Source organism: Malaclemys terrapin, chromosome 2 (genome assembly GCF_027887155.1).
Source record: "Malaclemys terrapin pileata isolate rMalTer1 chromosome 2, rMalTer1.hap1, whole genome shotgun sequence".
In the NCBI taxonomy this organism is placed as follows: Eukaryota; Metazoa; Chordata; order Testudines; family Emydidae; genus Malaclemys; species Malaclemys terrapin.
In genome coordinates, this window is record NC_071506.1 from 187690861 (window position 1) to 187711231 (window position 20371).

The 20371-nt window shown below is 39.9% G+C and overlaps 1 protein-coding gene across 1 annotated transcript in view; it reads right to left on the minus strand.

Annotated features, from left to right (window-relative positions):
- The window catches only part of ADCY1 (adenylate cyclase 1), a 222668-nt gene that overhangs the window by 20206 nt on the left and 182091 nt on the right, over positions 1–20371 (minus strand). The window contains exons 11-14 of the mRNA XM_054020915.1: positions 14590–14674; positions 10644–10733; positions 7418–7674; positions 6537–6663 (exon numbers count right to left, since the gene is read on the minus strand). Coding sequence (XP_053876890.1) covers positions 6537–6663; positions 7418–7674; positions 10644–10733; positions 14590–14674 — 559 coding nt within the window. The remainder of the gene's footprint in view (positions 1–6536; positions 6664–7417; positions 7675–10643; positions 10734–14589; positions 14675–20371) is intronic.

Here is a 20371-nt window from a genome sequence, read left to right on the forward strand (position 1 = left end):
TGCAAAATATCGGGACAATTTGCGTCCCGACCGAACATTGGTCAGGATATGGGACAAACAAGTAAATATTGGGATAGTCCCGATAAAATCGGGACGTCTGGTCACCCTAGTGGGCACATCAGGCTTGTGGTCAAGACTCGCCAATGTCTCCATCAGCTTCTAATGCCAGCTTAAAGCTTTGGTCCTAATTTTCAAACTAATTAATGGATTAAGCCACAGCTACATCAAAGACTGATTTTCAGTCTATGAACCCCCACAACATCTGGCACAATGCAGATCACAAAATCCTGGAGAGAAGCACACGAGAGGGGGTACAAAGCATTCCGTGTCCCAGGGATCCAGATAGAGATAAGGTGAATCCAGAGCCTGACCATTTTTAGGAAATACTGCTAAGCATTCCTCTGAGGAAGAGTTTCCAATATAAGTGACACTCATAATATAAACCCCGCCCCTACTATTCCAAAGCCCTACCAATTCTACAACTCTATCCCTCTCCACAAAAACACCCAAACCATATTCTACGTAAAGCTTTGACCCAAAAAAGGACAGGTGCCAGAGACCCCATGAAGTCCACTAGAGACTTTGCTATTGCTGTGGATTTTACATGGAAGGACTCAGATACTAGGGTAATGACAGCAGTATAAAACCCTAAGATAGATAGCAGAGCTTGGAGCATGCTGGTCATGCACTCTGAGTTCTGCCTGTGTTGGGCCCAAGCAGAAGGTAGTGTTTCAGCTCAGGCACTCTCCTCTCCTCCCCACCAGATAGTGTGGGGAACAGAACCTTCCCCAAGTTTCAGGGGAAAGGGGAGTAAAGAATTCCACAGGTGCTCCCCTCTCATTATGCCCTGTTAGGGAAGAAGACTAAAAATTCTGCTGCTGCTAGGCTCTGGAGATCCTTCCTCCCCATAACTCTTAAGACAGCGCTCATCTTCATCTCCATGGAAGTCAGCAGGGAGGAGAGAGAAGATCTCCTTGCCTCAATGGCAACTGCAGACTTCCTACTAGGCGCTAAGGAATGAAGATATCCCAGGTCTCAAAGTGAGGTGAGGAAAGACTTCCTTGGATTTTCATCAGCAGAGAGAACTCCAGTACTCCCCTCCTCAGGTGTCTGAGGTGAGGGGAGTGAGGCAGTCACTGTTTCCCTTATGGACCCCATTATCCTTCAGAGGGATGGACATGACTGCTATGACTCTAGCTCCACTCCTCGGGCCTCCTGAAGAGGATAGCAAAGACTCCTGCTGCCCTCCCTCCATGTAGCTGAGATGAGAAGATCTGGGTGGGCCCTTTCGCTGCCCAGACAGAGGCTGACAAAGAAGAAAAAATGGTGTGAGGTCTGCAGTAGGAGGAATAGACCCATATTCATAGGGGATGATATTTACATTCAGGGACTGAATATTATCCATATAGTTCAACGCCTGAATATTATCCAAGCATTGCGCTGTGTACCCTCTGTTTCTATTGGTTAGTTCAGGATAGCTGACAGCATACTGTTTATACAAGAACAAAGTAGATTATTGAGAAAAAGCACGAGACAGGAACTCAGTAGGAATAGCAACAAGAAAACTAACTGTCATGTGGACCACAGTAGTTTGGTAGTTATAGCATTTACTGGCATTTTGGTATCATTTTGAAAATTCAAAATTGCAATATTGTAAATTAGGACTTTTTTTCCTCTGATAAAAGTAAACAGTTCTCTGATGTCATGTTTTCTAATGTCAACATGATACCTGGGTAGACTTATAGCTTTGCATTACATAGTTGCATAATAGCCAGACCTACAAAAAGCTAAGGCAGAGAGGGAGTAAATTCCCTTTAGCAAGTAAAAAATGTGTACAAGTACTGACAAATTCTCAAGTTCTATGTTAGAGAGATCAGCTGAAACATTCTATGCAATTAGTTAATAGACAAGAAAGGATCTGCTTTGGTAAGGTAACTAACTAGGTAAAAATTATCACACAAAGTTTCACTATCTGGTGATACAGCTAAAAATAAATTGAGCTACCACGGTTCCTTTACCAATACATTCATATCACCTGAAGGGGGCACTAAAATCACAAGAAAGAGACAGTATATCAATAAGCAATTTTGTGAACACGGAATAAACAGGGCCAGGTTTTCAGCATTAGGTATGTAAAAAAAAAATTGAAATTCTGGCCTACAGACTGCAAAACTGCAGTTAGGACAGAGATTCTAGCTTAGAAAATTATTAATGGCTGACATTCTAGTATTCCCTAAATAATTCAACTAAAGAAACAATCATACAGTAAGATTATCCTTATTTTCTTTCCAAGAAAAACAGGTAATTGTCAGAAGTGGGCAAACAATTCACAATGAATAATTTATCTGGTAAGATTAACCTTTTTTTCAGGTTCTTGACATTTTAATTTGTTCATTATTCGTAACAGTTTGTTGAATCTTTTGTACAAGCAAACTTTGTGATTGCACATACTGTTAAAGTACTCGTGAATATTTGCAATTCACACATATGATTAGTCATATAAAACACATGAGCTGTTTGAAAACTATATCAAAACTTTTTTTTTTTGGATAAAAATGGCTTTTTGAGAAAATGAAAATTTTTGTAAGAACTTCTTTGGTTTTTGGTTTACTTTAAGATTTTTGTCAGAAACAAAAATACATTTTTTTTTACCAGCTCTATGCCGATTAATCGCAAGTGTGAACAGAAAATATGTACACAAATATTTTAACTGTTTGTAGCAATCACAAAGTTTGTTCATACACATGATTTGGCATATTATTAATTATTATTATTATTGTAATATTTCTGTTCCTTGGTTACATAACCTTAACCTTTGTAAACTACCTTCACTTCTGCCTAAAACAAATTTTGTTGATTTACTTAATTTTGGCTACAGGCCCAAAATTTGGTTTCCTCAAACAAAACTCTTTTTGGTGTCACAATTGGAGCTAAGAGTTCTGAGACAGCCATTGTGTTAATGGGGTTAGAGAATTATCATATTACTCCTTTCTTAGCTCATGTTGTCAATTTTTACCTAGCTCTAATGATTACCTATATTTATTGGGAATTACTGAAGAAGAATCTTACCATGTGATACTTTACTTAGTTGTTTCTCTTATTGAACATTAAAATGTTATTAAACAATATTCTCTTTCCTGTTTCTCAGTTATTTCAGTAACACTCTTCTCTGAGTGAAACTGGCTTAAGTCATGTACATTTGCAGTAGCAGAAGTTTTAGGAGCGGTGGCTTTTCAGCAGGTCTTGGCACATGTGGTCTACGGCGAGAATTTCTTACATGTCTCAGACTGTGTTTCCTGGTTCTTTGTGCACACATTGAATTTAAATTCAGCTTTGACACCTCCCCTCACCCCAGTCTTTCACCAAACTCAAATGTATGAAAGAAATTGGAATTTCATGTGAGTTTTGCTTTAAGAGAGCAGAACTGAACCCTCAGTGAAGGAAAAAAAACACAAGCTTTTCATTTCGGGTCAGATTTGTAAAGGTATTTAGGCACCTAAAGATGCAGATAGGCACCTAGTGTAATTCTCAGAAGTGCCTAGGCACCTGACTTTCCATTAGTGCTGAGGTACCTAACGTCCACTGGAGCCTAGACACCTCATTTCAACTTCCAATGCGAGTTAGGTGCCTAGGCACTTTTGAAAATCCCACTAGATGTCTACCTATATCTTTAAGAACCTAAATACTTCAAAAAAACCTCACTGTCCCTGGGTCACCATTTTCCTAGAACACCATTTTCTATCTTTAAGACTCAGGTATTTAATTTAAGTGTGCTGCCTATGGAATTTGCATGATATAATAGGTCAATTAGGAAACAGAGAAAAACAGGGACCAAATCCTTAGCACTTGTCACTCTCATCAAAGTCAATTAGAGCTGTGGATACTCTACATTTTTCAGGATTTGGGCCAGACTTGTATTGCTGGATTTTTCATGGAGTATAAACCCCTATACATATTAATCAGTGGTAGACAGCCATCTTATAAGGTGACATACACAATCTCTGCCATACGCTGTATCATCTGTTAACTCTATAAAGTATTAGGGGCTATGATGAAAATCAGGCTGAGATATTACAGAGATGGGCACTGTAGAAACGTGTAAGACATATACCCTATACAAACAAATAAGTAATAAACACTCTGAGTTTTGACCTAATATTATTCTGAATATTTAAAATCCATCCAAAATGCTAACAGGCAATATCTACATTTTAAACCAGCCTTCAGATAGTAGAAAGATTATAAGTAACTAATTGATTCATCTTTATATCCTTATTAACAGTGGTGCTGCTCTCTGGACGCCTCTGTGATGTTTAAAACATGATTTTATTGGGACTAGATTGCCATGCAGCCTAGGGTAGGCAGGATGTGGTTTATAAATCATTGGGCAATCAGTAGGAGCAGCATTAATTATTGGTACAAATGTAAATAAACAAAACATTGAACAAAAAGAAAATCCTTCACACTGCAGTGTCACAAATGGGGCTACTCATGCAGGTAAGGTTCTACAGCAGAGGTAGGCAACCTATGGCATGTGTGCTGAAGGCGGCACGTGAGCTGATTTTCAGTGGCACTCTCACTGCCTGGGTCCTGGCCACCGGTCCGGGGGGCTCTGCATTTTAATTTAATTTTAAATGAAGCTTCTTAAACATTTTGAAAACCTTATTTACTTTACATACAACAATAGTTTAGTTATATATTATAGACTTATAGAAAGAGACCTAAAAACATTAAAATGTATTACTGGCACGCGAAACCTTAAATTAGAGTGAATAAACGAAGACTCGGCACACCACTTCTGAAAGGCTGCCGACCCCTGTTCTACAGGATCAGCCCGATGGCGAGCCTGGATAGAGGTAAGTGACGTGAAAGACAGTGTAAAGTATATTTTGGTTGTAATGAATCTCCACTGGTGTAGAGTTTTGTCATTACCACCCCACTTCATTTGTCATTATTTGTGATTTCTTTGCCACTTTGAATGTAATAGGAGGCTACAGAATACACCACTTTGCAAAACACTTATAAGAAGATATCCAAATAAAAGTTTGGGGTACTACAGCCAGCGGAGTCAGCACCACCTCTGGGCACAATGAGTCCCCATAGTGGCTCCGAGGCTGCCCACCCAAGCTCAGGGGGTGATTCTAGAAGAAAAGGGACCTCGCCAGGGTGCCGCTATCCCCAGCAAAGTTCAGCTTCTGGAATGGTCCCTGTGGACCGTGGGCTTCTGGGGATATGCCCCCAACATCAGGGAAGCACATGAAACTCCCGTTTCTTCTAACATTTGAGTTTGTAAAATTATAAAAGTAAGGCCTTTTAAGTTTTAAGGATCATATTCCTTAGGGATGCACAATTTTCTTCTCCAGGCCGGGCATGAAAAACTGAGTTTTGTGGAGAGTATTTAGCAAGGGTTTGGAAGGATGGAATTCACCTCTGATTCTCAGGCAAGCTTTGGAGCTGCAAAGCATCCCCTCCACAGTTGCTACTCCACCTCCTTGCTGGAATACTGACTACTGCGGTACAAAGCATTAAAGCCAATGGATCCACATAGTTGCGGCTCAGAAGGTTCCTCCCACAAACCACTACTATGCACCAGCCTCTATGGGGCCAATTGCTACCCAATTATTCCAGTTATTTGCAGCACATGTCCCATACATTACAATTTTGTCCATACACAGTAGACCAAATGCGGTGATAATTTATACCTGGTGCAATCCCATTGCCACTGCAGTCAATGGGGTATAGGTCAGCACAGAATTTGGCCACCAGGATATATAGGAACACTGGAATTCTCATTCTGGATCAGACCCAATGTCCACCTAGTCCAGTATCCTCTCTCTGACAGTAGTCATCACCAGATGCTTTAGAGGAAGATGCAAGAATCCTGCAGTAAGCAGATGTGGGATATTCTGCTCCCACATCAGGACTCATCCTGACCTTGTACAGAGATTGACTTATGCACAAGGTTTAATATCCCTTTCATTTTTTAATTATGATAGTTCTGGATATTCCTGTTTTCTATGTAAATGTCCAAACCCTTTGAATCTTGCCAAGTTCTTGGTCTCAACAACTTCCTGTGGCAATAAGTTCTGCAGCTTAATTAAACATTGTGTGAAAAAGAATTTCCTTTTATCAGTTTTGAATTTGCCACTGTTTATTGTAATTAAATGGCTCCGCCCCGGCCCTGTTGTGGCATGAGACGAGGTGAGCAGAAGCTTTTGATCTATCTTCTCTATAACAATTCTATAACACTGTTTAGTTGATTACATTCCTTAATATGAAATTCCCAATACAGATAAAGTTACTCTAATTTTGATGTATTATTGTAAGACATTAATGCCCACAAGATTCAGTTCTTGGAGGAAAAATATTGTGAAGTTGCATGTGGAAAGAAAATAAGGGACTCCTTTGCTGGTGAGCCACAACAAATATGGAGTTTTGTTTTGCCTAGCCAATGCGTGAAATATTAATGGACAGCATACAAAACAATTAGACAACATTTTGTGTGTGTGTTTTGGAAAGAAAAATAAGTGCCTTGCCTGCACAGCCCAGAGGTAGTCCAGACGTAACTTCAAGTCCACCTGCCTGGAATGAAGTGCCAAAGCACAAGAAAACAGCAAAATGGCTAATATAGGTTCATAGCCACGCATATAAAAGGAGCCACCCCTTTAAAAAAAAAGAAAGCATAAGTTAATACAGATCTTTTAAAGCAAAAAACCTTGGTCTAAATTCTCAAAAGTGACTAGTGATTTGGGGTGCCACACTTGAAACACACTGAAAGGGTATGATTGTCCAAGTGCTGAGTATTCATCCTCTGAAAATCAGGATCCTTAAATTTAGGCACACAGAAATGGAGGCACCCCAAACCACTAGCCCCTTCTCAAAATGCAGGCCCTCTCATGCAAATACTGTCAGTGCACAGGCTGCCACTGCTGTATGATCCCTGCACCATGCCCCAAAACAAAGTGTGCCCAATTGCTTCAGGGTCTTACCCATCAAGAGCATAAATGTAGATAATATGTACCATGTACTAATATGTTCCATGTACATGTGTGTAGCTTTGTTTAACATTATTTCAGCATTTCAATTACACATAAGGGCTTCATTCACTGCTCTGTTAACACCATTTTTAAACCAGTGAGTGTGACTCCAATGAAATCAACTCTGTTACACCAGTGTAAAACTGGAGTAACGCAATGGGGAACCAGGCCATAGCTGTTAGTTCACAAAAGCAAATGTTCCACCCATGAATATTACCACAATAGCCAGATCCTGCAAGGTACTGGGAGTTGAGCATCTCTCAGTATCTGTCTCTTACACAGTACTGCAGTGTTTTAGAACAACAGTAGTAAAACAGAGTCGGCAATGTTTTGGACCATCCATAATGCTACTACTTTCCTTAACTTTACAGTGTACTTACCCTACTGCTTTTCTGTATCCGCTGAGTTCCAGAACAACTATGTACAAAATAGTAACAAAAAGCAGGAGGATCATTTTTGGCAAGGAAGAGACACGTAGAAATATTGCCAAGGTAAGAGTCCCCACAACGCAGGAAAGGAAAGCATAATGGGCTGTATCACATGGAAGTTCATTCATTGTTTTATTCATTCCACCGGGAGAAATGATAACAATGGAACTGCTGGAATTCGTACTCCATACCCAAGGCATGCATCCAACCTGGGGAAAACAGCAGGGTTTAAAATGAAACACTCCATCAGAAGTTCAGTAGCTCTTGGGCCTGCTTATAGCCCTCTTCTCTCAATCAGATTCTCAAGCCAGAAACAGACCTCATATTTCCCATTCCTAGACTTGCCTCTTAACAACAAGATTATTCTTCCTCTCCTAGCACATTTCCACCTCTACTTGAGGCAGGAATCATGCTCCCAATCCACTAGATGGCAGCAAAGGTGGAGAATTAGAGTTTGAACATAGTTAAAAAAAACCTCTCCCTTTTCAGTGCTCAAACAACGAAAGGACCCAAGAAAATATCTATTTATTAATATTTAAAAGTATTTTAATACCCATATAAGTGGTGAGCTTTGCTAGAATAGTTCTCACACACATCAGAGGAAGAAGCATGTTGATTATACACACACTGACTAAACTCTAACAATTTAAAAAAAAATCAAGTCACAGACGTAAAACAATATTTAAATCTCTGATGAAAGATAAGAGGTATGTAATTATTCTCTTTCATCTATGGAGCTAAACGTGAATTACATCAATAACCATAACAGATTCAAATAAGCCAGATATGGATAAGCAGGAAAAGCAGAGATCCACAGATAATTAAGGCTAGGGATCCTATCTCCCTTTTCTCTCTTGTCTAACCACCATTAGTTTGGCACTCATCCTCCAGCTGGGAGGAAGGATGATCAAATTCTTCCAAAGATGATGTCAGTGACACATCCCAATTCCAACAGCCCGGAAAGTGAGGAATCCCAAATACATGATCTTGTCCCAACATTTTTGTTATTATAATCACACATCAGCTTTTTATCTTACACCATTGGGGAGGACTGGAGTTAACATTAAATGGGAGAGTGTGGTGGTAATGTGGGTTCAGGCGGACATCAGTGTTAGTAGGCACCTACAGATAAGCTCTATCTGTACTCTCCTTCTATTCTGAAATCTATTATTAGTCTTCTAAAAAAGTATTAACCACCGATAATGAAATTTTATAGTGTGCCATAAAATCAGTGACAGTCTGAAAGGTGATGATGCAGTACATTTTATAGGCAGTTACAATCATTTAAGAAGATGAGACTACGAGATAAATACTTAATAGCTAATATTGTGATACAAAATCAGAAAGAGGGAAGCAAAAAATTAATTGAATACAATTTTGTTCAACAGCTTACTTAAAAATGTCACTTGCACTACACAGCAGCCAACATTTCAAAACTTAGAAACGTACAAGGGCTTTGTAAATGATACGCAGCTCATCCAGGAAAACACCATCTGCTTTGTAACTAACTAAGGTGAAACCTCAACATCTATCTGATCGTGAACAATTCTGGAAGGGTTTTTGCAGGAACTTATTCTACTGATTAAACAGCTCCCCTAAACATTTGAAAGTTACAAGTTATTGCTACACTAAAGTGTAAAACTATAGATGTGAGATGCAGCATGGTGTAGTGAAAGAAACTGAAGATTGCAGAGGTCAGGAACTTTTGAGTTTTAGCCCCCACTCTTTCATTGACTTGCTCTGTGGCCATGGACATCACAATCTCTGTATCTCACTTTCCTTATATGCAAAACAGGGGTAATATTTATTTCACAGGGGATGGAGAAGTGAGGCTTTTATTAAATACTTTGAAGATGTAAGGTGGCGTGTAAAAGCTGCTTCAGAAACGATTACAGATACATACAAGTAAATATTCTTACAACAGGATGGGATTAAATTCCTGGCGGCACTTCTTGGAACAGCACTGGAATTTCAGCAAGAAAGTCTGTGTTACTTGCAATTTTTACTCTACTTTAGGGAGTAGCCAAATAGCAGGATGTGAAAGTAGTGGTTTAGGTAATTCAAATACCTAATTTCCCTGCAGATATCTAAATACCTCTTGGGGAGGGGGGATGCCTGTGAGGAGTTGAATCTTTTTTTCTAGCCATAAAAGGTCTCCATAATACTTGGCACTATACATCTTTAAATGTTTTATAAACAGTAGGTAATCAACCCTCACAACACTTCTGTGAAGTGGATAGGTAGATATTACTATGTCAATTTTAGAGGTTAGGAAACTGAGCCACAGAGAAGTCATGTGACTTGCCCAAGGTCAGACATCAATTCAATTGAGGAGCCAGGAAAAGAATTTAGAAATACAGAGCTTCTAGCCTCTGCTGCACCACTCTGCTTCTCTAGCTTGGCTTTTAGTTCTAGAATGTCATATTGTGACACACCACATTTAACAGACAGCATCAGCCATCTTGCAATATATTCAAAGCCTAATTATGTTAATGGAAAGACTCTCTTTGGCTTCAATGGGATCTGGATCAGGCCCAGTGTTATTTCTCTTGCTTTTGATATATATTTGTGTCCACATTTTCAAACCTGGGATCCTAAGCACTTAAAGTGGCCTGATTTTCAGAAGTGCTGAACACCTATAACGCTATACCAGAGCAATTACACAGGCCTAAGAGATAGATGGACATTATGACTAATATATTTATATACCTCCTTTCATTACATAATACTGTCGTGATTTCAAGATCTGATCTCTCATGAGCTATCAGGTATAGAAATAAATGTGTTATTCCATTTGAAAGTGTGGATTCCCTGACAAGTCACAAAATACCAGATGTTCAGCTGGTCCCTGGTCCAATACTGAACATTTCAAACATAATTCTTCTGTAAAGTATGTGACATATGCAGAACATATGATGGTGTGGTTTGATATGAAGATTTATTTCAGCACTAATTTGGAATGAATTGTATAGCTTACTAGTGGCTTCCACTACTCATAACTAATATAGCCTTTAAATCACACCCCATTGCTACAGATACTTTATTAATATATTTACATATTTTGTGCATGAGAGAGAAAGAAAATGGAATGAGGTGGGAGACTAAATGCGATCTATAACAGATTGTTCTTAAACTTAATGTTAAACTTTATATATTTGGCTTATAGTTGTATACTCACCACGCACCCTTGAGCCACAGAGTAAATTAAGAGCACAATAAAAATACATAAAATGGTACGAATCTGTATTGTCAGGCACCCTGGAAAACACTGCAGGAGAAAAAAAAAAGATTGTAAAATAAGGATATTTTAAATCCAAATAATGTAAAAAATTTGTATGTTATTGTTTACAAGGATAGGATGTCAAATAAAATAGGGAATAGATATGTGAATTCTGCCTGTGCTGTAAATTCCAAATTTTAATAATAAAATAAGAAATGTGCACAAATATTTTAAGGACAGTCATGTTTTCTGTAATAAAAAGAAAACAGATTTGTAAGTTCTTTCTCACTATAATTAAAACTGGCTTTTATTTTATTTTTAATAGGATTTCTGTTCATGATAAATACAACAAATTAGAATGCTCAAATTAGCATTCTATTCTGTAAATGTGAATAAACGAAAACAAACATTATAACTGTATGGTTTGGAAACTGTCAATTGTAGACAGCAACCCAAGATAACAGACCATACATACCGCACAGAATTTTGTAGTGATTGTTCAGTAACAGTGAATGCCAGTTGAGTTTTAATTAGTAGAGCCCATATTTAAAAAAGTAATCTAATTTGTTCGACTAGGAAAAGCAGTATGGAGCAAAGATGGTTAATGAAGGCAGAGTCTTGAGCATCCCTCTCTCATCATTCATGTTCATCTGAGTATCTGAGCACTTGCCCTCAATATAAATGAGGCTCTTGGGTAGGAAGTGGGAAAGGGAGGATAACAGTTTGCCTGGAATGTGCACTCGTGCTGGGTTGAGTTATACTGATCTACTTTGGTCCCATGGGGAGCTGCTTGCTTCCTTATCCCCTTGGCTTGCAAATGAGTGGCACATTTGCTATAGCTTGGGGCTTGATCCTGTGCCATTCAAGTCAACCCCCAATGACTTGAATGGGAGCAGGACCAGGACCTAGAAGACAAAGGAGTTTCAGTGGGGGAACATCAGTGTGCTTCTAAGGCTACATCTACACTACAGGGGGGAGTCGATTTAAGATACGTAAATTCAGCTACATGAATAGCGTAGCTGAATTCGACATATCGCAGCCGACTTACCCCACTGTGAGGACCGCGGCAAAATCGACCTCCGCGGCTTCCTGTCAACGGCGCTTACTCCCACCTCTGCTGGTGGAGTAAGAGCGTCGATTAGGGGATAGATTGTCGCGTCCCGTCGGGACGCGATAAATCGATCCCCGAGAGGTCGATTTCTACCCACCGATTCAGGCGGGTAGTGTAGACCTAGCCTAAGACAAGGAAGGTGCTTAGCCCCGTCTGGGCTAGATTTGGCTTAGGCCAGTGACGATGGGGGAGAACCAATTTTTGTATGCCTGCTGGTAAATATATGTAAGCCATGCTTGGTTGGTATGGCACTCTGTCCCCCTCTAGTGGTGGCTAGGCCAACTAAGATTAATGAGCCTGCTACAGCTTTGGCTAAGAGAGGTGCATCTTTTTGGCTCAGGCAATAGAGGGCCATCTATTAAAGATTCAGCTGTCCCATGTTCGATCCCAGCTGCTGACGATTCACCCAGAGGTTACAAATACTGGCCTGTACTGGGAATTGAATTCGGTAGATTCTGAAGCTGGGGATGCTTCTCCCTCTAATGGTGGCTAGGCCAACTAGAGATTAATGAGTCTTCCCAATTCAATTGGCTTACACATGGTATCCTCCGAACTGCATGACGAACAGAGAAAATACCATATACACCTCACTGCAGAGTACCACAAAGGGGCTTCTGTAGGAACAGGTATCATGCACTGGAACTCCTGCTCTCCCTTTCACATGTGGAGACATGGACTCACTGGGTTTATGTCACCCCTATGCATGGCAGTGACAGAATGTATGGTCGGTGATTACAGGTGAACTGTACTCATTTGTATTGCAAAAAACATAGGAATACCAATTCTGTGGCTAATTAATTACACCAATAGAGGAAAGCAAAACTCAATGTGTATTATGTGATCTTGAAATACATCCTGGCTTCGATGTGGACCAAGGGATAATACCCACATGGATGTAACAAGAGAAACCATTATTGTAATATCAATAGTAGATTGCTATAAACAACATGTTTAAAACAGAATGGCATAAACTGATTCCTAGTGAGTGCAATAAAGTTATGCCAGGAATCAATTTGATCATCTGTCAATATCATTAAAATATGATGGAACATCTGGGATATAACATTAATAAAACAATGATAATATTGTGGAACAAATCTTTCCTACTGCAGTAAACTTGGTCTGCACACAGTATCTTCACACATTGTTCACTATGAGAATCAGCTGCTGAAAATCTACTGTGTCATGATAAGGGGAAAGGGTCAGCATTGTGACAAATACTACCAAGTGCAGCAGAGGACAGAACTCATAGCCAGGAACAAAGTCCAATATGCGTCTTACACAGGTGATGTGATTCAGTACCTAACACAACAAAGGATAACTATAATCCCATCGTATGACAGGAAACATTTTTTCATTGTACAGTGAATGATGCAGTTTGCAGTGGAAGTAATTCAAGGATAATTTCCTTGTTCTTCACAAAAGCAATAACAGCAATAATGAAATGCAGGATATTCTGTTAGTACAGTGATAACGTTGCATAGTTAAAATGACAAACAAGTAACGAAAGGTTCCAACCGCAATCTTGCCACATTGTTTATCCTGCACATTTTATGGTTTATATACAGTATGAAGCGTAATTAAATAAGCAACAAATTTAACTAGAAAAACTAAGTATAAGTAATGCATGTAAGACTTGGTCGAGTTAAAGTTACACTTAAGCTTTTGCATTTCCTGCCTTTTTCTTATGATTTTAATATTGCAACTGCTATATTAACATAGGTTTTTGCATGTCATTGCCTTTATTTACATTTATTTTCAGGACCACTGTATAGTCATTAATTAATTAATCACCCCCAGATTCCCTAAGAAGGTTGGTAAATACCTGTATTATTATTTTTTCCATTTTATATGTGAGAAACTGAGGCACAGAGAAGTTGAGTGACCTGTCCAATGTCATACAGCAAGAGAGTGCGCCAGAGCCAGGATTAGAATACAGGAGTTCCTGGCTCCCAGTCCCACACTCCACAAACAAGGCTTAGCTGCTTCTCTAGACAATTGCTGATGTTACATATGGAATTTTCTCTCTCTCTGTTTTCAGATATAGGGTTCAATCCAGTGAAGTGATGAACACCTTTATAGGGGTTGTCATTGACTTTAACAACAGCAGGAGCGTACCTTAAGTTTACATTAGCCTCAAAGGACCTTAATAATGGGAACGATTTCTTACAAACTGCATGAGTATGAACTACTGTGCCTTTTTGAAATAAAAGAGACTAACAAAATTACTCCCAAATAATTGTATATGTTTGTAAATAAAGATTTGCTTTTTACCAGTTACTCTGCTAATTAAACTATTTATGTTTCCAAGAAAACAATTCCTCTCCTCTAACCAAAGGGCATTTTTCTTAATTTAAAACAATTGTGTACTAATCAGCAGAACTGATTAATTGTGTGGGTATTTTCTCCTGCTCTTTATCTGAGAATAGAATACCAAATAAAGACTAATCCAATGAGGACTTTCATCAGAAAAATTAGTCTCTGCAGATCCCTACCCTGATTTTCTCCTTCTACAGTGTGCAGAATGTCCTTCTGCTTTATTACCATTTTGAAAACCTGCTCAAAAACATGTCTAGCAGAGGGAAAGAGACATCTTTAAAGTGAGCCAGTCCCAGATTTGTTGGTTCTGTTTGGAGTTTCTAATGCATTGCTTTGCTACAGATTAGGCAGGTTAGAAAAATACACAGATTACATCATGCTATGAAGTGCACATAGGTGTTACCAGGTTCCAAATAACTACCACCAAATAAAACTCCTGAAGGAAGAGGTATCACAAAGACTCAAATCACTTACTTGTACTCGTGTGACATGTAGGTACATAATACAAGCCACTAGGAAGCATATGCAGAACACCAGGAGGACAAGGACTATGGTACTCCTAGAAGAAAAAAATATAGCAGTAAAGCAATGCAACTAAAGAGTATATCTGAGCTAGCTGTATTGGTGTTTTTCTAAAGCCATTTGGTGGATCAGAGCAATGCATGTGGGATTTCCCCCCCAATATCAAACTGATGGACACAGAGGGAGTTTTCTTTTCTTTTCTTTTTTAAACCTTCTTCCTATTGTGTTGCCAGAAATCCTTTAGTGAAATTCTCAAGAATGACAATTCAGTACTATTTTTATATATAGTATCTATCAGGAACCTAGTAAGGGGATCATACAATCTCAGAGCATCAACTGTATTAGGTCTCAGGTCATGCAACATGGTGGTGCTGACCCCTGCACTGATATATAATGGTTATCACAGTTCCTCTCTCTTTAACTCTTTGTGAGAGAAAGAAGAGTTATAAAGATTAGAGGTTTGTCCACTCGATCACTTATTGAATCGGATCTTAGCTGCTCCATTTCAGCTGCTCCAGGCAAAGCAACCGGAAACTTAACAGATCTCAACCCTGAGAATGCCCCATGCATAGGGAAAAAATTGGGTACTGCAGAGTTGCTACAGTAACTCCTGTATCAAATTCCCTCCCAGCCCCCAAAGCGGGATATGAGACTAGGAGAAAGGGGATATGGCCAGGCATTCCTACATCTTGAGGATCCTTGGCTGCTGCACTAGTCGCTTGGGTATGTGGCTAGCCAGCCATAAATTACAGCATACATGCAGGTGTGCTAGTTTATGCACAGGCCAGGCTGGCCCCTGGTAAGCCCCAGGATTGAGGGAGCATATAAATTGCGTAACCTTTTTATAGGCCATTGTGTCTATGTCAGTGCTCTTTATTGTCACCACTAAAAAGTTCTTGCTCTTATGGGGTTTAGAATCCAATAGTGGAAGAAGAAGAGATTTACAGTGGAATTTTTCCAAGTCACTATATGATCCCAATAAATGTCCCTGATTTAAAATTTAGAGAAGTCCTGCAGTACTACTAAGACATTTTTTTAAAATTGTGAGAGACTCTAGCTGGGGGTATGTTCTTCAGGACAGGAATTACTGTTTGCTATATGATTGTACGGAGCCTGGCACAATGTCTCCATTGTGACAGATATGGCCTTTTCCTGCAATATCTCTTTGGGGGATCTTAAGTTTATGCATCATTGTGGGCCAGAGATTGCAAGTATTTTCATGGAGTGGGGAAACCACCACCCTCCAGAAACTAAGAAGTGGGCAGGGAGGGGATTAGGCAAATTCACTCAGGCTGTAACAACTTCCAAGAGGTACCACCACCAGGAGAGGCTCACATTCACTGGATTTTCTAGAGACCAACACAGGCAGAAAGGACTTTTGGATAAATAGCCTGAGTTTACACTGACTCAAGACCTGCTTTCTGATCCAGCAAATGGACAGAATCTTCTGTCCAAGGGAGGCCCCAATCGTTCCTGGGAAGTGTTGGAAGGACTTGACCTATTCATGGGGTATTCTTGTTGTGAGGAAAACATGTTCTAAACTTGTAACCACAGAAAAAACAGTGGGGGGTTACAAGAACTGTCCACCTGCGAGAGCCCATGCTGGAGTTGGGATGATCTCTGGTAAGCTTATTAGCATGTGTGTATGTTCTTTTATTGTTTTTAATATGTTTTCTATTTAATGCTTTTACCTTAAGAATAAATGTTCTTGTTTAGAAAGAGCTGTGTAGTAACTTAACTATGGGTAATTATGCTGGTTATAGCCTCTGAGGAGAAGGCAAAGCAGGCCTGCTGAAGCATTCTGACTTGCTGGGGAATTCACAGTGTAGGCACGGAACTGTGCAGCCTGGAATCACTCCGATCAGGAGGAAGAGAGAGATGCATGTCTTCATCCAAAACCGATGACGGCTGATGAGCCTAAGAGTGGGTGCCCTTTCTGGACCACGGAAGGGGAACACAGGTACAGTTGCCCTGGATTGTGACATCCATGATCTGGCTGGCCTGTAGCTGCTGCCACAATATAAATATTAATAATAATAGTAGAAAGCAGGTGCTACCATGCTTTTAAAGCACTGGCTTCTGTATGGTACAGCCTCGGACCACCTTAGCTGGGAGGGGCGCATCTGTTGCATCACCCCAGAAGGTGGTGAAGCGTACAGTGTCCTCCATAGTTGGCCAGCGTAGGTAGACAGGATCATGGCCTAACTTTCCCCCACTCCTTTTGGTGAGGCAAGCACCCCTTGTCTGTGCAGCCCTTTAGCTTAGTTGATCACAAGGACTGTGAAAGTGACAGAGCCTTGTGATGGTCTGTATCCCTATGTTTACCCTTTCCACAAGACTATGATAAATTTGGTACAAAGTATGCCTTGTGAGGTATCATTTGAAAACTCATAATCTGATGAACATTACTGTCCTGGTAAAATGTGTGTGGCAATATAGTATGTAAAGTTATTAAATTCTACTGTATAAAACATGTTCAAAGTTTAGAAAAGCAGGCACAAAACAGTTCCTTAGGGACAAAAGGCAAACTAACACTTCAGCTGGGTGTTAATCAAAATCAAATGGACTATCACCAGGTTAAGTGGCCATTCTTTAGCAGGAAAGAAAAAGGGTGTGAGTGATAAATTTACATGTTGGCAAAGAAACAGCTGGAAGTTCCTGTCTCACAAACTTGCTGTTGCCTGAAGCACAGCTGAAGATGATTCTCAAAGAGAAATGTTATAAGAAAGGAGAACAAACTCCTCAGATTACCTCTCTCCCTTCATCTCTACTCAAGGCATCAACAATGCTTGAAAGACAAAAGAAGCATCACTGGACCGGGGAGTGATCCTGGCTGAAAGATTCAGCCAGTAAAACTGCTAAAACATGTGGTGACAGAAATCTGTTGCTTTGAATTCACTCTTACGTTTGTGTTGTGTTTTACCTTTATTTTCTTGTAACCAAATTCTGACTTTTATGCCTCATTACTTGTAATCACATAAAATCTATCTTTTGTAGTTAATAAACTTGTTTATTGTTTTTATCTAAGCCAGTGTATGTTTGGATTGAAGTGTTGGGGAAACTCCATTTGCGATAACAAGGTTTGTACATATTAATTTCTATTAATGAAATGACAGACTTTATATGAGCTTGTACTGTGCTGGGCAGTAGAAGACGCACACTTCTGGGGGAAAGTCAGGGACTGGGAATTTGCTGGTGTCGCTCTGCTGTATATTTCAAAAGTGGCAGGCTAGCTGATTGAAGCATTCTTGCAGTATAACTGGGGGTAAATTTATATGCTGGAGGCTGTGTGAGAGCAGAGAACTGAGGGGCACAGCTGCCCAAGAATCCAGGTTGTATCCTGGGGAACGTCACAAACCTTTAATAGACAGCACAGTGAGCAAAGGTTCCTTCCCCTTTATGTGCTCATGCAATGACTGACCAGAGTCTGGCTTTTAACACGGAGAAATAATATGAAGGATTTTGTTGTTGTCATTGCACATTCCCTCTGGCAATATTTCTCCCGTTAGAGTCGTCAAACTTTTTGTTGCTTTCTTATATTTTCGCTCCTGTTGCAATAACATGACCTACATCCTTCAGCCTGTCTTTGTCTCTACTGACCAAAATCTCCTTAGTCATCACATGTGGCTTTTGGCCATTTAAATAGCATTTCCAAGTCAAAAGTGTTGTGGGCAAGGGAGATCAGGGCTTTCCTAGCAAGAATTTGCTTTTTCCAAGTTTTGCAATGTGGGCTGTGATTTTGTCACAACCTTCAAAGGAACTGCCCAAGTCAGTACTCAGAAGAAACATTGTCCAAGAACCCCTCCTGTGGATCCTGCAGAGAGTGGTACTAGTTATTTGGGAAGTACATCTCTTCTGTCTAAATCAGTAAATAACCAGTGCAACAGCATGGTGTTCAGTAGTGCTGATCAGCTGGTGGGCTGTCAGATTAGATGTTAACCTGAAGGCCTGACCAGATGGTCACTAAATAACTACGCCCCTTTTTATAAGAGTCTATTTCCTATATTTCCAATTCCCTATATTTTTTGTCCCCTTAAGTTCATTCTCAAGTTTCAACTGCATCTGCTATACTTTGACATTTCCTGTCCTGAACTTCTAGATGCTGCTGCTGGGCTTTACCTTGAAATTAAGTGAAGCAATTCCTAACTATGTTTTACCTACTTCAGGGAGGCCTTTTGGGGGTTAATTCCCTGATTTTTGTAACTGGCTTTGAAATCCTCAGATGAAAGAGGCAATAACCCTTTAAAGTATTATTATTATTTCAACAATAAACACGTGGCTCAGACTTTCATATTACAGAACCTTATTAAACTACAATTTAGTTTAAACTACCAGGAAGATTTAGTCGGGAATCACTGAATTAAGAGTTAAGGATGGGTGTCATAAGGCAGTGTTTCTCCCCAGCTTGCTAATGGCTCACTCACACCCACAGTCTCTTTTAGGCAAGATTTTATTGTCCAAATTTAACAACCAGCCAAAAGCACAGTTTCTCAGCTCACCCTTCATGTCTCAGGCTCTCATTGCCTTCCGTCCCAGGGGACTCTGGCAGTCCTGCCACTCCTGCTTCCTGCAGCTAGCTAGCTAGCTCTCTCTCTCTCTCTTGTTCTGTTCTCACAACCATCCCTTCACTGGAACTCCCTCTAACCATTTACAACCTCAGATGTAGCCCTGCCCCCTTAATTGGCCCAACTGGGAATACCTGCTTCTGCAGATGGGTGCTTGACCTACTTCAATTGCAGGGGTCAGCCACTCCGTGACAGTGGGATTTTCAGCCATGGCCTACCTCTATTCACATCAAAGTCCTAATGACTTGGATGGGAACAAAGTTAGCCTAATATTGAGTGCTTTTGAAGATCCCACCCTAAAAAGGATATTGTCAAAAACATTTACTTTTTTTTTTTTTAATAATTCTCCCCACTTGCTGACTGTAATAACCCCATGGAAACTTGATTCTGATGTCTGCTTTTTTACCAGTTAGAATCAACTCATGAGACTCAGTGTTAATTACGGAATTATATGAATTAGCCAATAAGCAAACATACAATCAAAAAATAAGATACTACATCACAAAATATTCCTGGCTCTGTTATTTCTCCAGTGCAGCTTAGTTTTAAATACTTATGATAAGACTTCATAGAAAACTAGTAAATATTCTAAAAGTTAAAAGTATTAGTAATATGAGACCTCATTACAGTGCTGCTCAGCTAGTAAACCTTTGCTGAGAATTGGGGAGAGATCAACATTTTGTGTGCGTGAATTATCTAAGTGTAAGCAGAGTCAGGAAGAGCTGTACTCTGACATCTGGTGGTGAATTATGGCGAGGGTGGAAAAGAACTCCAGGGGCTGATTTTGTTTGCATAGGCACACCCACCCGCCTGGCATGAAACAACAGCAATTGAAAGTGGTTACTTTGGCCGGTGTGGGATCCCCAGTTTCTCTGTTATTGGGGCAGGAAGAATAAAGTTTTGTTACCCTGATTCTGTGAATCAAGGCCAGTGGAACTGTTGTATGACAGAAGGACTCCCATTACCTAAGTAGCACTTGCTTGACAAGGGGCATGGGTTACAAAACCCAGTGAATTGAGAGAAGACAGGGACAGGTATTTGTACCTGATGGTATGGGCCCCCTTTGAGGGTTTGAACCACCAATTACACCACCTCCTCTCTCCACTGTTGAATGTCAGAGCTAACTTTGATTCCATTAGGAGTCTAGTTACAGGCTGCTGAGCTGAATT